General features: G+C 29.1%; 1 protein-coding gene across 1 annotated transcript in view; it reads right to left on the reverse strand.

The window, feature by feature from the left end:
* The window catches only part of nAChRalpha1 (nicotinic acetylcholine receptor alpha1), a 416158-nt gene that overhangs the window by 52417 nt on the left and 347371 nt on the right, over positions 1–16370 (reverse strand). The window contains exon 3 of the mRNA XM_085945958.1: positions 6274–6318. Coding sequence (XP_085802084.1) covers positions 6274–6318 — 45 coding nt within the window. The remainder of the gene's footprint in view (positions 1–6273; positions 6319–16370) is intronic.

Consider the following 16370-nt stretch of genomic DNA (forward strand, 5'->3'; position numbering starts at 1 on the left):
TTAAAGTTAGAGCACTGGGTATTACTTGAAAAATGTTGCGGAAAGTCACGCCATAGGATAGCATAATACTATAAAACATTAACTCATGCAATGATGTGTGGTCTCACGGGCTGCCAAGTCGAGGACTGCAAAGATTTCGAGGTTGTATTGTATTTTAGATTCATTCCTTTCTTATTATACTCTTTTTCTGTTCTACCTTAGATCACTTGTCTCATATTATGCATATATTTTAATACTACTTAACACATATTTTAATATTATATACTTAATAATAATAATATTATATACTTACTCATATGTAACTTCTTTATATTTATGTTCTTCTTACTTTCTTACTTTCTATCTTGTTAGGATTAAATATATTGTAATTTTATACATAATTTGAAAACACTTCTGAGAAAATATTTTATAACCAACAGAAAAAATCTTTTTGAAAAAAGTAATCCCACAGGAATCGAACCTGTATCTCACGGGTATTGCGCCCACGCACATAGACTACTATCCTAAAGGCACCATACTTAAATATTATGACAAATTTTAAATAATGGGTCTTATAATACCTACTCTCTGAAGCGCTTTCTGTATTGAGCTACTATTGGCTATCGGCTTTTATATTTTAAATCAAAGTAGGTATTAATTTAATTACTAAGTATTGTAGTTTCCTTGAATTTGCTAATATTTTTTTATTAATAACTTTTTTTATTCAACGAATAATTCACAAGATTTAAGAATGAAACATTCTAATTCTAATTAGAATGTTACATTCTTAAATCTTGTGAATTATTCGTTGAATAAAAAAGTAATTAATTATAATTTTATATATGGTAGCTTTGCTGGTTGCAATATCTTTTCCCTAATTTATTTTTAAAGATATTAATTGTAATCAATGTAAGTGTTTGTTTTTCTTAATAATTATATTAAAAATATATCATTATTTTAAATTTCCGTCGAGAATCTAAATCGATACTTTTTTAACTTTACAGAAAAAATAAAGTATGGGTTTCAAAATAACGTAAATTAAAAGGACACCACGCGTAAATAAAGGATTGGTTAAAACGAGGAAAGGTCACTATAATAATTATAAGCCGTTTTAAGCTATTTTCGTTTTAAGTTGCTGATAAAAAAAACGATAGTTATATAATTTAACAAGATACGTAATATTAGGTACCTATAATTCCACAAATTGTCTAAGGTTACGTAATATATAGCTTATTTAGATAAACTTAACTATTAAGGACAAATTCCAAAATGTGAATGTAATAATTATTGATTTCGCATATATGTTTATTTATTTAATTTGAAGAGTATTATATCTATACGAACAAGTTATTAAGTTTTATCGGTGATTATTCGAGATATCGATTACTAGTTAAATGAGTCGCTTGGAGTCATAACTCACATATTACAATTTTGTCGTTTTTTAGTTAAATATGCCAAGTGATTCTAAATGCATTAATATATATACAGTAAAATAGTTGAGTATCAAAAGTCACTTTAAACCATGTGAAAACCGTTGACAAAGTTTACTGTTGGTGTCATATTTCGCATATTTCAAAGAATACTGTGAGTTTTGTCACCAAGGCCTTTCTAACCAATCGGAGAGATCTATTTCTCATAGTAAGCTGTATGTCTGCAACGTTAGGAGTATTATATTATTTATTTAAAAAAAATGTTAATTGACTCTCTCACTCATTATTATTCAAGAGAGTTCAATACTTTTCTTCTAATTACATTGTTGGTTTTTTGCGATTATCTTAAAACTTGATTTTTGAAATATGTGAGTTATGACTCTAAGCGACTCAAATATACTAATTTTAAGGAAAAATAGTTTAGTAATATACAGCCATCAGTGACATTTTGAGATAAAATTATAAAACAATATGCCCTTTAATATAATTTCAAAGTATTTTAATTAATCAATGTGGATCTAAATTTATAAATGTATGTTTGAAGCAATATTATTTTTTCTAAAATATACAGTTATTTTTATTTAATAAAAAATACATTATATTTTTTACCAACTCAAAAAGGTTAACAAATTCTTCAAAAGAACACTAAGTGTTCAACAATATAAATATTCGTACTATTAATATTATAATATATTCAATATTTTTAAATTGGACCAATTAAAATCAGGACTTCGATAGCAAAGTGTTTATTTAATTAATTATTTAATATTGTTTATTTATTTATTTTTTATTTTTTATTTCGATATTTTTTTAAATACGTTATTCAAGTTATGTTGAGTATCATAAAAAGATAATAGTTAAAGTAGAGAAAAAATATTTGTGCTTTCGAAAACAATTTTAATCCAAATAAATTGAATTAATCGTTACCGTAAAATATTTACACTCGCCGAACGAGTTTGCAAAACTTTTAATCGACATGCCTTCCAAGCGAAGTCCTTTAATGGCTCCAAATAAATTAATTTTTATGCTTCATTATACAAGTTTCGTAATTTGATAATCAGAACCGCGCTTTTAAAGTTTGAAGCTTTGGCCGAACCAATGTCAAGACGCTACAAAAGCCTTCTCATTGCATCAGTAATACTGTTTGAATTATCTACTTTAATGGAGAATGGAGGTGAGTCCAGAATATCTAATAGTATAATGTTCTAAATGTGGATTTATAGTCCATCTATTGTGACCGAAGTATTGAGTTTATTTTTCAGTCGTTTCTTTTCTCATTAAAATGTTATTTATTTTTTACAACGTTTTATTAGGTCGTATTTTTATTTGTCCGGTACAAATCTTGTAATCGATTTTTAACTAACTTCCCGACTAACTGGACATTTGAAATTTTTATTATATATCAGAACACGATTACAATGCATTCTTTTAATGCTTTTAGCCATCTTTAAGCAGAATTGAATTCATTTTCAGTTAATTCTGTTTTGTATGAAAAGTTATTTCGGAAGAAATCCGTAATCCAATCCACTATTATTGGTTGTTAGGGTCCTAACAAATAAATTATTAATATATACGTGCGTTATTATGGAAATCAATATTAGTGTTAAAATGACATTTCAGTATTATTTCTATCAAATATTTTTTTTTTGATCGTTTAAGCTAGTCAAGTCAAGTTTATATTTATGATTCAACACAAACACAAAATTTAAAAAACGTTGTATATAAGAAGTTCTTTTTATCTTGTAATTATTTTTATTAAAAATGGTAAGTAATCATTTTTATAATATAATATTAGAAGTGTTGGAGCTCTTTTTGTACATTTTTAAGTGTATTAATAATGTAATTAAAACTTTGGCATTCTAATTGCTAATGTGATCAACTCAGGAAATATGGCAAAAGTGGTGGTGGCCACTTGTGATACTCTAGTGGAAAAGGGAGGAGGGAGGCTCTTAAGATCCCATATAAATAGTGCACACTAAACTTTCTCCGTCATACGTATTTGTTTTCATTAAACTAAGACTACAAATTGTAGATAATGTTGGTTAGTTTTCAAAATGCAATTAAACCATGCGTACTAAGCTATAATAGATATACATATTTGTCTATTTATAAAATCATTTAAGTATAATCTTTTGATATTTTATAGAAAGAATAATATTTTTAATGTTTTATGATTTTGTTTGTACTCTTAATTCAATGAAAATAATTAAACTTGACTGACAAAGTGTACACTATTTTTGTTATTTTTATTATCTCTACAGCCTACCTCCGCTATGTTTGTTTGGTTTAGGCAGGGTTTAATTGAGTTTTCAAAAACAAACCAGCACTATCTGCAATTTCTATTTTTAGTTCAACGAAAACAAATAAGTATGACTGACAAAGTTTAGTGTGCACTAATTATGTTAGATCTTGATAACCTACATCCACTTTTCGCCACTGTTTGATAGGTTCTTTCAAAATATTGAGACCGGCAAGAAATTAACCAATACAATTATTTATCGTAGATCACGAAAAATAAGAAATGAAATATAATTATCAACATATTGACATAAACGACTGCAAATATATACGTACAATACATTAGTTTTATTTTTTTTTAAAACAAAATGTTTTACATGGTGTAATCTATTCTTATCGTGTTTTATAAAATAATGGTTTTATAAGAAGAGCTTTAAAAATTTTGATAAAACATATTTGTCAAAGATTTGATAATCAAATACTGGGCTTTCCAGTTTGAAAATTTAGATTTTAGCTAATGTTATTGTAATCGAATACCTAATACAATTTATTAATGTCAGAAAATACCTGAGTTTAAATGCAATTATACTGTATTACTATGTGCTACAGATAGTCAGCAATTCAACCCTGTGTATCTAGAATTATCTTCGATGATGACTTATTGATAATAAAATGTGTAAAGGAAATTTAAACGTGCAATGGGTGGAAAGAGTTGAACACCATTAATAGATACTCTAGACTCTAGAGAACATAATAAAACAGTATTCTCTTTGGGTCATTGCATACTAAGCGGATTACTGCAATGAGATTCTCGTATGCGCTCGTGCAGCGCCCACAAAGTTAACGAATTTCATTTAATTTATTAATCAGCTTGCATTTTATATCATGGCACTTTGGTCTGGCACATTCATACACTAAAATATTATACTTCTCTCCTTTCTCTTCGTTAGTGTTCCTACATTTATTATTACTGTGGAGTTATAAGCATGTTCTAATGTAGCGTTATTCACATTTCAATTGAATTGAAAAAAAGTTCTTCTTTTAGTTTCACTTTGTAATTTGTAGAATGATTGGGTAGTTATTATTTAATTGAGTGTATATTTTTTTACAATTTTCCGATGCTTTAACTACGACCTACGTCTGCGTCTATTCTTCTCTGAGTGAGGATCCGTTCGTTGTCTCCTCATAGTTCTTCCATTTTCCCAATGATCAAGGAGTGGATATCTCAGAATGAGATGCCTCCTTAGCAATTGAGACGTTAACTTAAATCTAAGACTGCGTGTGGTCTGTTATTAAATTTTCTTAATCCTTCTCTATGATATGTACCCTCTAAATTCCTTGTGACTGAGAAGTTCTACGTGGTTTAACCAGAAAACTATAATACCTCGGCCACATTATCAGAGAATAAAATTAAAGCATTTCCAACTTGTCACTCAAGGAATGCCGCATTATGCTTTGTACGAGTATAATATATCCACAAAATTGTTTCAGGTAGCAGATGATAAAGTAAATATTGCCCTAGTTGTCGCCGTCTTCTCTGGATGGCATAATAAGAAGAAGGTCACCTTTGATGACGATCTTTGCAAGTTGTTGGTCTAATCTATATTGCTCAAATTATTGACATTATCATCACTATCATATATAATATACCTCTAGTTAAACTGATGTGGAATATATCAGTTCTGATGATTATTAAATGATGTAGAATAAGTATTATATAATATTATGTTATAACAAAAACTTTGTTCAATATAACATATTTAATTATTTAAAATAGATTGGACTATTACTACTACTAACAGAAATGGCAGATTTAAAATAAATTTAACGTATTTTTAAAATTTCTACAAAATACCAGTCGTTGAAAATATCGGTCTTGATGCTTTGCTGTCATCTGCAAATGATGTGGCCATAACGTATTCGCACAAATTATTTGTAATCCTTTTCTATAGCTATAAAATGCACCATCGACCCCGTAGAAGCTGATGAAATCGAATTTGTTTAATAACACAGGGATAACGGATGGTCTTATAGAAAGACAAAACAACACTTGCAATAAGAAATAGTAGTACTATACTGAATCCTTGCGATATTTTTAAATTCCCAGCGAAAAATAATATAGTTTATGATTATTGTTAATAAAAAAATTTGGTATTATTTATAATAATGCTACCTTTTTATTGACTGTGCTTTATCAGAATACTATTTTAAACGGTATTTTAAAGAAATTTTACATGCACTTGACAATGGAAAGCCTTTCTTAAGACAAGGAAGAATTCATCAATAATCGTATATATATCTATACTCGTATAAATATTATTTGGCTTACTAAACCAATGAATCTTGGTAATGTAACATGCATTCAAATTCATATATATTATACATTTTTATTAAATGCCACAACACTGGACACCATCGATAATTATGTTGGTAGAATAATTACTTTGATTAATAATGAAGGTATTTATTTGCCTTCTATTTGTGGAATTTGAAACCTCAGAAAACGTAGATGTAAGTTAGTATTAATGGTAAATAGATCAGTTGGACATTGAAACACGTGGGTTAGGATCCCACTCAGTCTAAATTTAAAAAATTATATACTATAATACATCGATTGTTTTCTTACCTGTTCTACCCACACGTTGGTTGTCATGATTTGATTCTTCAAATTCTGTAAAAAAAGAAAAAAAAAACATGATTAGTCACAAAAATGTTAAAATTTTGATACCTAGGTATCGACAATAGTTAGACAAGTTTTATCAATATAACGGCGCAAAAAACAGAAACTTATTAAAATAAAAAATTATGTGTTTTTGTGTGATGGTAATAATTAAAACGCTGATCAATGTGTGTTTTTGATTGTGTTTCACTATACTACTGTCGTTGGGCCTTATAGCGTGTTGTAGCGTTAAAAAATAATATAATATATATATATTTTTTTTCATTACTTATTATTTTTTTTTAGATAGCATGGAAACTAATAAATGGATAATCTCCTACATTGCGATGGTCACCTTCCAAATTATATACTTATTATATAAAATTAAATTTTACTACATTATTAGTACATTAATTTTCATTGAAACGATGTTATTTCAAGTAAAATATTTTTGTTGCATAATATAGAAAAATTTGTACTGCATAAAAGTGTTAAATTTTTATTAAACACCATGTATATACGTATACCAGAGTCCGTTTTCACATACAGTAATTTAAAAAAGTTTTTTTGAAGTCTTGGACAGCTTGCGCAAAGTTTTTCGACAAAAAAGCAAGTAATTTTGTATGTTAGAGGAGCATAACGTAGAAATATTACAATCGAGATTACAGATTGTACCAAAGTGCGAACATTTCGACTAAAAATTACCCCCCAGCGTATTTTTAGCGCCAGGGAGTGGCTCATAGTCGAGAGAAATACGGGGTGTGTATATAATTTCTTTAACCCAGTTTAGTATAATAATATTGTGCCATTACTATTTATTTTCAATGTGATTTTGAGTTGGTAGTTGCGATTTTTTTTATGTAGAGCTTTATAAATTATCAACAACACTACAATTTGCTGCCATAATTACATATATAAAAATTACAATTTTTTTCACACTGTTAAACTTTGAATACTATGAGATATTAAATTATTCATTAAAACGGAAAAGAGTTTCGGTGTAATATTCCAAGCTCACAACATTTATGCATTTTTTATAGACACAGGATCGAGGACACAGAGACCGCACTACATACTAGAATAAATTATGATTTTGTTTTATATATTATATTTTCAATTTGGTTTTGTTTAGGTTTCTAATGGAAAGTTCAAGTAGTAATTGCAGGTTGTAAATTTGGTATCATATAAAAACATGATAGATACGAAATAGGGAATGAAAAAAGGTGTTTCAGGGTTATTTAGAGGTATTTATCTAGTAGTGGATCGATCCCGGTTGTTGATAAATAGCTATTCCAATAAATACTGCTGCAAGATAAGTAACACCTCGATCACACTGTATAAGTAGAGAAACGGAAATACCGCGTTGAAGTTTTGCAAAAGTTTCAACTTTTGCTTGGCTTATATAAAACCATGGAGAGTTAAACCGTATAAGTAAGTGCTTAACAAGCATTGTATTCGTTTTGAACTATTGTATGTGTTGTTAAAGTTCACCTCGCCAGCGTTTTGTGATGAAAATTTATGAACATTGAATAAAATGGAGTCGCGTAAGAACAGAGGAACTAAATCTTGCGCAAAGAGGAAATAAAATAACACATCACTAATTATTATAACTAGAGATTGTAGATCACCCTACAAAAACCATTAATAATAGTTATCGAATTATATGGAATAAGTATTATGTTATATTGTAATATTTAAATTAATTAGCTGTTAATATACGTAGTACGTATACAGTGACAATTAATGATACAATACATAGTTTGTTATAAAAGTTAATATTTGCATTATACTCTCTTTTAGAAAATGTGTATACCTGCATAATAATGTACAAAATATATTTTTTACAACACATGATTAAATGTACCATTTTCCACTGTATGAGTATGTGGAATCTATTAGGTAATTTACCAGTAAAGCACTCGTATACACTTTTGATATCAATTTATTTGATTTGGTAATAAGTCATTATTGCAATGCAAGACAACTAGGTATGTATGACCGTGTAGTCAGCGTGTTATTTGTAATGCTACACATACTATTTCTACTAAATCCTTTTCAATTTATACAAAATTATGTATAATATAGGTATATTAAATAAATAGTTTGAATTATATTACGAAAATTTGGACATACTTGTAGGTAAGGGATGACGCAGTAGGTTACGATGCGTAGAAAAGACTTGAGGGAATTGCAGTCTAGTGCAGTTTTTTGCATTGCATTTGAGATTTAATCAACAATGATACTGTCGTAACAGTACAGTTCATACAATGTGAATTTTACAAATAATATTTATGAAGAATTGTGTTTGCAATGAAAATTATTTAACGTCGAAGCGAGAAGCGTGTAGTTAGTTTGAATGATTTAAAGGTACTAGTTACCGTTGTATTGCCACCTTTATTTTTATAGAATCAGCGTGGTTGACTGACCGCTGTAGGTTCCCACCCTGTGAATTATTTCTTAGAAATTTGTCTGTGAAATTTGACTATGACACAAATGTTATCAATTAAATAATGTATTTCTGCTAAAATGTTGCAGTAATACGTTTTTTACTCGTTGATTCTTGCAATACAACGGATGAAATTTGACGCGTAGACATTCCTTCGGACTGCGGGAAATGTAAATGCGTCGGTTCACACAATCGAGTTTACTGATCGTAAAAATTATATTGCTGTGAATTTTGGTTTGAAATACATTTTAAGATTAGTTTTATGATGTACATATTTCTAGGTTTTTTAACTATGACTTAAATGCTATTGACACGGTGCACGTTGTCTGCGGAATCTTCTTCAACCCACATACTCATTTGTAACAATGGAAGGTTAACCTATCACCACTGCATTCTGGTAACACTATTTTATTGGGTATGAATTTAATTCCCATTCGGTGCAAATATGTTCTTAGTACTTATACTTCTGATATGTATTATTGTAATTATATTATTTGTCTCATAGAAAAATAGGTTAAATGAAAATAATTATAATGAGCCAGACCGTTAAAATAATCTAAAATTTGAAGCGATACCTTAATTCAAAATTAGGCAAGATGGTCAGCAATATTAATCGCACGTAAAGAGACCTTTTTAATTAAATTATATTTTAACGTGATTGGTGAGTGGTGTAGTGATTTTTATTTTCTTTTTTGTATGGCAGCATACTTCTACGAATTATTTCTGATATTATCTGTCTGATACAAATAAAGCTGCAGAGGGTAAATTAGAAAAACATATGTGACAACTGTAAGCGGTGACATATTTAATGCAAATAAAAAATGGCACCCTTTATTGTATTTCTCACATATTTATAATAAATCCACTACGTACTAATTACATTATATCTATCTCAAATGGATACATGCACAGATTTTTAAAATTATGATATTCACTCTCGCCAACATTGACAGTCTGTTAGCTTTTTAAGCTCCCAAGAAAATCTCTCACAAGGTAGGTACCTTGGTTAATAATAATTATGACAATGAATGAAATCTAGATAAACCTTTAAAATATGTATCTCATTGTTTAAAATATGATACGTTATTTTTTTTTTATAAAATAACAACGTGGGATGAAGTTTTAAGTTTTAGCAAAATTTTGCGAATTCCTCTGGAGCACTTGAAACGGCTCGCGGAAACTCAGGGTTCCGCGGAATCTACCACTAGTAAATATTATAATAAATAATTATTCAATTATTTCAAATAACGAGTGTTTATTTTTTTAATCACAATTGTGCCATGTAGAGATGAAATGATTATTATTATTTAGGTAAAACACTAACGGTACGCTAGTTGGCAGCCGAATAATATCGCTCAGTTTTATTGTTTGTTACAAATAATTTAATGCAAAGGCAAACCTTAGTGTACAGTCCAAGTAATGTTTTAAAAATGGCCGCTACAAAAGCTCATAATAAATGCCAATTTGGCGCGGGCGAGAAGTTCGCATGCCAGATCCTGTACCGATGCGGCAGGGGTCGTTATATCGGTTATAATATAAAATACCGGTGTTTTCATACATTTTAAATTATGACTAGAATTCATTCATAATATATTTATTCAAATAGTGTCAGGCAGAAGGTATGCAACAGCATAGAGATATTCAAACTAAATTATATTGTCAGAGTTCAGTCTGAAAAGGCACTGATATCCATGCCAGGGCGTTTTCACTAGATTAGTGAATAACAAAGAGTACCCAACTAAAGATATGTAAGACGCTGTGATTACTTAAATTTTGTACACTATTATATAAAGAAAAAAGAAAACTAGTAGTATAAGAGGAGAAAGTGCAAAAGTCTAGTGAAGAGGGTCCAAACTCTGCATGTCGATGAATGCCAAGAGAGGTTGAGTAAATACGTGGAAAATGCTGTCCAGTAGCCAAATCATCTGAGATACAGACCTTAGTCATGAAATCCCAATAAATAAGGTGTACATTAATATACATTCAATTATTATTGGATTTAACAATATAACGTGGATTACGCATTTTTATTTATGCAATGATGCGTCTCGATTTAAATGGTGATGCTATATTCATTTTAGCATGGGTACATGCTTTTTTCTTGATCTCCCGGACGGATTCGTTACGAAAAATGCACAGGCGTAAAAAAAGTAGCGCGGCTGCGAGAGCCTTCAATCGGCCGCGAACGGCCATTCTGGAATGATGAGTATACCCGCGCCCCGCAATTAATTTTATTTTATTTTGAATTTGGATAACTCGCATCAAAGAATCAGTAGTCAAAGCATGTTCCATGTTAAATAATTTTAGCCGTCAGGGTTTAAGTATATTAAAAGAGGATTATAATGAGGAATGTTTTTTTTATTAAACTATATTTATTGAAATAAAAAAAGCATGCGATTTAGGAATCTAGTAATATTTTATCGAATGGGTATCGATAATTGATTAAATACGTCAGAGATATACATATTATGCAAATTATTACCGGAATATACGAACACTTCAGTTGCTCGCAATTTTGATGTAATTAATGAGCATAACAGAATATATTATTTTATTAATAAGTATATTTCTCATGTAAGATTGTGTATGTTTTTACGGTTGAATTGAAATTAACTATTTATTCAACTCAATAGCTTCTTGCTCTGCATCAAATACATAGTAAAAATTATAAAATATAATAATAGTGGGTACCTAAATAAACTATAAATATGATAGATATATAGGCAGTATATATTTATAATATATATGCACAGTGACGATATTATTTTCAGGAAAAATAATTCAAATCTGAAAAGGGTTCGTATAAAAAAAATGGTAGAAAAATACTGAGTATAAGCTTTTTTATTAATTTTTATACCATGTGTTTGGTTAATTTATGGTTGCTATAATATTTAATAACGGATAAAAAAATCTATGAGCTAGTCAAACTAGTGTTACCCATTTCATCGGTTCCAATCTGTTCCAACATAATTTGTGTCTATAGGTATAGTATGGATATAAATCTATGGGTATAATAAATATTGTTTTGTGATATGATAAGGCATTCCCCAATTTATTACCAATGGAATAGTCTTTGAAGACGATAAAGCAAAATATTGTTCTAATTGTGTTCGATCTAAGAAGATGGATATATTTTTAGAAGTATTTTTTTTTAATAAACTTATAAATTAATCGCTTGCGTAGTAAATAATTGTCCCAGTATGATTTTAATAAAAAACCGATTAAACTAAAAAACCGGTTTTTAGACCCTGCTATAGCGCTACGTGGTAGTGGCCCCGACAATGGTTGTAATAATATAATTGTACGCTAAATTAATTACACGGCAGCCGTTGTTGGGGAGGTTTTGTGGCTGGAACTACCCAATGGACTCGCTCCTTTTTTTAACCAAGGTGAGGTTGAAATTTTAAACAAAGCCGATTTCTATTATGTTTTGTTTATTACATGTAAATTTTGATTGATTATTTTACTCGGGCTTATATTATATGTAGGTAATATACATTTATATAGGTACTTATATATCTGTCAATGATTTTTCAGAGACTTTAAATTCGATAGATAAATGAAAATTTAGCAATAGCACGTTTTATTAAAATTTGGAGCAGTATGGGATTATTATGTGGTTAAATATTTTTAATAAATCCTAAATTAAATGAAAATGCTAATATATAATAATTATGTTAAGGCACCTAACCGAAAATATAAAGCTTACAATTTAATAAAATTTGTTGAAAATATGTATTTTTAACTATCTTAATTATAAATTAATACGTATTTAAAAACATTAAATAGAAAAAAACATATTTTTAAATGGAATAATAAAGCTACAATTAAAAAAAATCGTTATGAAATATGAATTCGGTATTAAATGGATTAATTAATTAATTATTAATAACCCAACCTAACCTTTTTGGATGTTTATAAAATAACATGTATGTTTAATGATGTAGGTAATTTAAAAACGGTTTCATCTGGTGTGACATCGAAATAGAACAAATTAACTTGAATTAAAAAAAAACTAAAATAGTATGTAGAAATATTGTTATAATTATATTTTTAAGTTATTATTGGCTTGTGTCAAGAGTTAACAGTAGGTATATTTAAAAATATCTACTTTAATTTTCTCTATCAGAATTTTATTATGTCTTTATAACCGATAAGTGTTGGGTTGTTCAAATATTAAAAGGCATATTTTATTGCTCTATTGATAATGTAATTATTTTGGTTTGTGGTGTATTCACTAATGAATACGCAGTTTCTGGTTAACAGTTAAATTGCTATCCTGCTACTTAAAATACACAGTATAAAACTGAAAGGTATGTATTCAAGTTTTGGGTACGTCAAACGTAATTAGATTAGTCTTAGTTATAAGGGCACAATGTTATATAGGCAGATCACGTAGTAAGATGCAAGGAATCCAGAGCCTTTTATAGGGTCTCGACAGAGTTTTGGCTGACACTAGATCCATGGGTTGTCCACACAGGTATGGGCGGATGGTGTGCACAAGGATGCAGAAATGGAGTAGAAAGAATGATGAAGTATGTCATAGTTTGTATAAAAAAGATTTTTGAGTGAGTTAAAAGTGTGACTGTTATTCAACCAATTTCTCTCTTCTTCTGTACTTGAGAGTCAGGTAACCTTATCTATAAAAAATGCTTCTGGGAAAATGCAATTATTTTTTTTATGCCCTTAATTTTAATGTTGTTTTGGTTTTATTGTTTTAAGAATTTCATATTTATGTTATGTATATACTCAAATTGTGAATTGGGTCTCACAGATGTAATTCAGGTACAAAACCCTTGTTTTTTTTTGGTAAAATTGAGCTACACTAGATTTAAGGTACAAATTTATAGTTTTATATATATTTTTTGCTATTATTTAGACATACCTACCTAATCCTTGTATTGTAAATATTTTTTTTAGAAATAGTATGACGTAAATTTTTGGTTATGATATTGATAATATTTTGAAAACCTTTACTCTAATGAGTAGTAATAACAATTTATCAATTATTTTACCCTAAGTTTTAATAAAAGAAATAGGTCAAAACAAAATAATAGACAATTATTTTAAATTCTAATGGATTCAAGGTCTGTACTATTCTATTTAAGTCATTTTTTTGCGACCCGGGTTTTGCCTTTCGGCATCTTCAGGCGTCGTGTACAAACAATAAAGACTCCATAGAAATTAAAAAAAAATCCGGTATTTGCAAATTAGACTGTAACAACTGCCCCAAATTTTACGTTGGTAAAACTACGAGGAACCTAAATATTAGGATTTCAGAACATTTAGCATCCCAAAGATTGGTGAAGGATACTTCAACGTTTGCAAACCACTTATTAAATGAAAAAGACACGTTTGACATTGAAAAGGGTGCAAAACTACTTCACAGTCATACGGGTGATTATAAATTATTCTACCAAGAAATATTAGAAATAAATAGAGCACAGTTGCAGAGCTTACCTATCTTGAATGATCAACTAAGCTTTCCTAGTAGCCCTTTCTTATATCCTATATGATGTTTTACATATGAGACTATATTATGGTCAATGTTATTGACACAAAATTTATATATGTATGTATGAGTTTGTATGGATGAATTTTAGGTACGGGTGTGTATATACATATATATATATATATATATATCTATATATTATTAGGTGAGTTATATATATTATATTAAGCGAATTAATAATAATAATTAATTAGATACATTGCATGTGCTATAAAAATGATGGAAACATTATTTATACTATGAATTTCTTTTAAATAATAATACGCTAAAATAAATATCTGTAATTATAAAGTTTGTAATTATCTTTTGAAATATTTCAGATTGTTATTATAAAAGTATTCACTAATTACAGATGGATCGGTATCTCTATAAAAAAGCAAACTCACTTGGACAATCAAACATTTGAGTTCAAATCTCAGGCAGTGATACCTAATTATGTATATTGGGGATTGTATTTTAATTTTTAGAAATCTTTCATTATTAGATCTTTTGTATAGTAAGTATTGGATGAAAAATAATTTAATTTACCCAATAGGTAATAAAAAATTGTTTATTTAATTATGAGCTTACCTTTTAAATGTCAGGCGTGTACTAAAATGCGAGTGATCAAAAGTTAAATGTCTGTATGTAAGAACAAAAAGTTACCAATAAAACTTTTTATTTTATTAAGTAGAATAATTTTAGTACTGGCTTGGCAGGGCAAACGGAGTCCGGGTCAATAAAACAAAGAATGTTCGCTTAATATGGAGCAATAAAAAGATTTTTATGTGTTCTTAACTGCTAAAGTGTGCTCTAGTATCTACGTGTATTAATCGCATGTCTTAAAAGTATCAATTTGATATAAGACGGATAAAGAGTACTGCTACTATTTAATGGGAAAACCAAAAGAAAGTAGATGTGTGTGCCTATAAATAAATGCCATTTTATTTTTTTAGCAAATTTATGGTTATATACATTGAGTTCTTGTTTTAATACAAGTTTATGTGAGAATATTTATAATTATTTTTTAATTTATCGATAAAGATGTACCTAATCTGACGCGCATTCAGTAAGGTGTGGATCATAATGCTCTAAATGCTGAGCATATTGTGCATAATAATTTTGCTTATCGGCATCTTCAGGTACTATGTATGGCTATGATATCAGCATGTATGTTATATATAAAAATTCTAATGGATTTAAGTTTTGTTCTATTGCATTTTAGTTGAAATAGTACAAAACTTAAATCTATTAGAATTTAAATTCAAATTTCAACAAGTACCTTTGGTCGATAGTATTAATATTAACACATAAAAGTTATATGTATTACGAGGGTGGGTCAATAAGTCCTAAGAAAAGCCGACAGGTGGCGCGACTAGTACTGTAAGCGGTTTGTTTTCATGCAGCGGCACTACCGATTCAGTATGCTGCGAAGTTTCAATCAGATTGGTCGGGTTGTTGTTTTTTATTTTCGTACATTTAAAAAAAAAAATTGCTTGTTTACAAAAATGGAGAAAATTGAGTTTAGAGCTGTTATTAAACATTTTAATATAAAAGGGTTAACAGCAAAGGAAATAAAAAATGAGTTGGATTTAGTTCACGGCATATCTGTTCCTTCACTTGCAACTGTTTATAACTGGTTAAATGAATTTAAACGTGGTCGTACATCAACAAAGGATGAACCACGCTCAGGACGTCCTGTAGAGGTGACTACACCAGAAATGATCAATAAAATCCACGATATGGTGTTAAGTGACCGAAGATTAAAGTTGAGTGAGATAATTGAGGTTACAGGGATCTCAAAAGGTGGCGTCATTTCTATTTTACATGACAAATTGGGCATGAAAAAAGTTTCTGCAAGATGGGTGCCGCGTTTGCTCACAGTCGACAATAAACGCAATAGGGTGGTGGCCTCTAAAGCCCTGTTGTCGCTCATGCAACGCAATCCGGATGAATTTTTTCGTCGCTTTGTGACTGTAGATGAAACATGAATACACCACTATACTCCCGAGACGAAAGAACAGTCAAAGCAGTGGATTGCGAAAGGCGAACCATGTCCAAAGAAGGCGAAAACCTGGTAAGGTTATGGCTACTGTATTTTGGGATGCACGTGGAATTATTTTCGTT

The sequence above is a fragment of the Rhyacophila brunnea genome, unplaced genomic scaffold (assembly GCF_057557595.1).
Source record: "Rhyacophila brunnea isolate RB1 unplaced genomic scaffold, BYU_Rbru_1.0 scaffold_19, whole genome shotgun sequence".
NCBI classification, from domain to species: domain Eukaryota; kingdom Metazoa; phylum Arthropoda; class Insecta; order Trichoptera; family Rhyacophilidae; genus Rhyacophila; species Rhyacophila brunnea.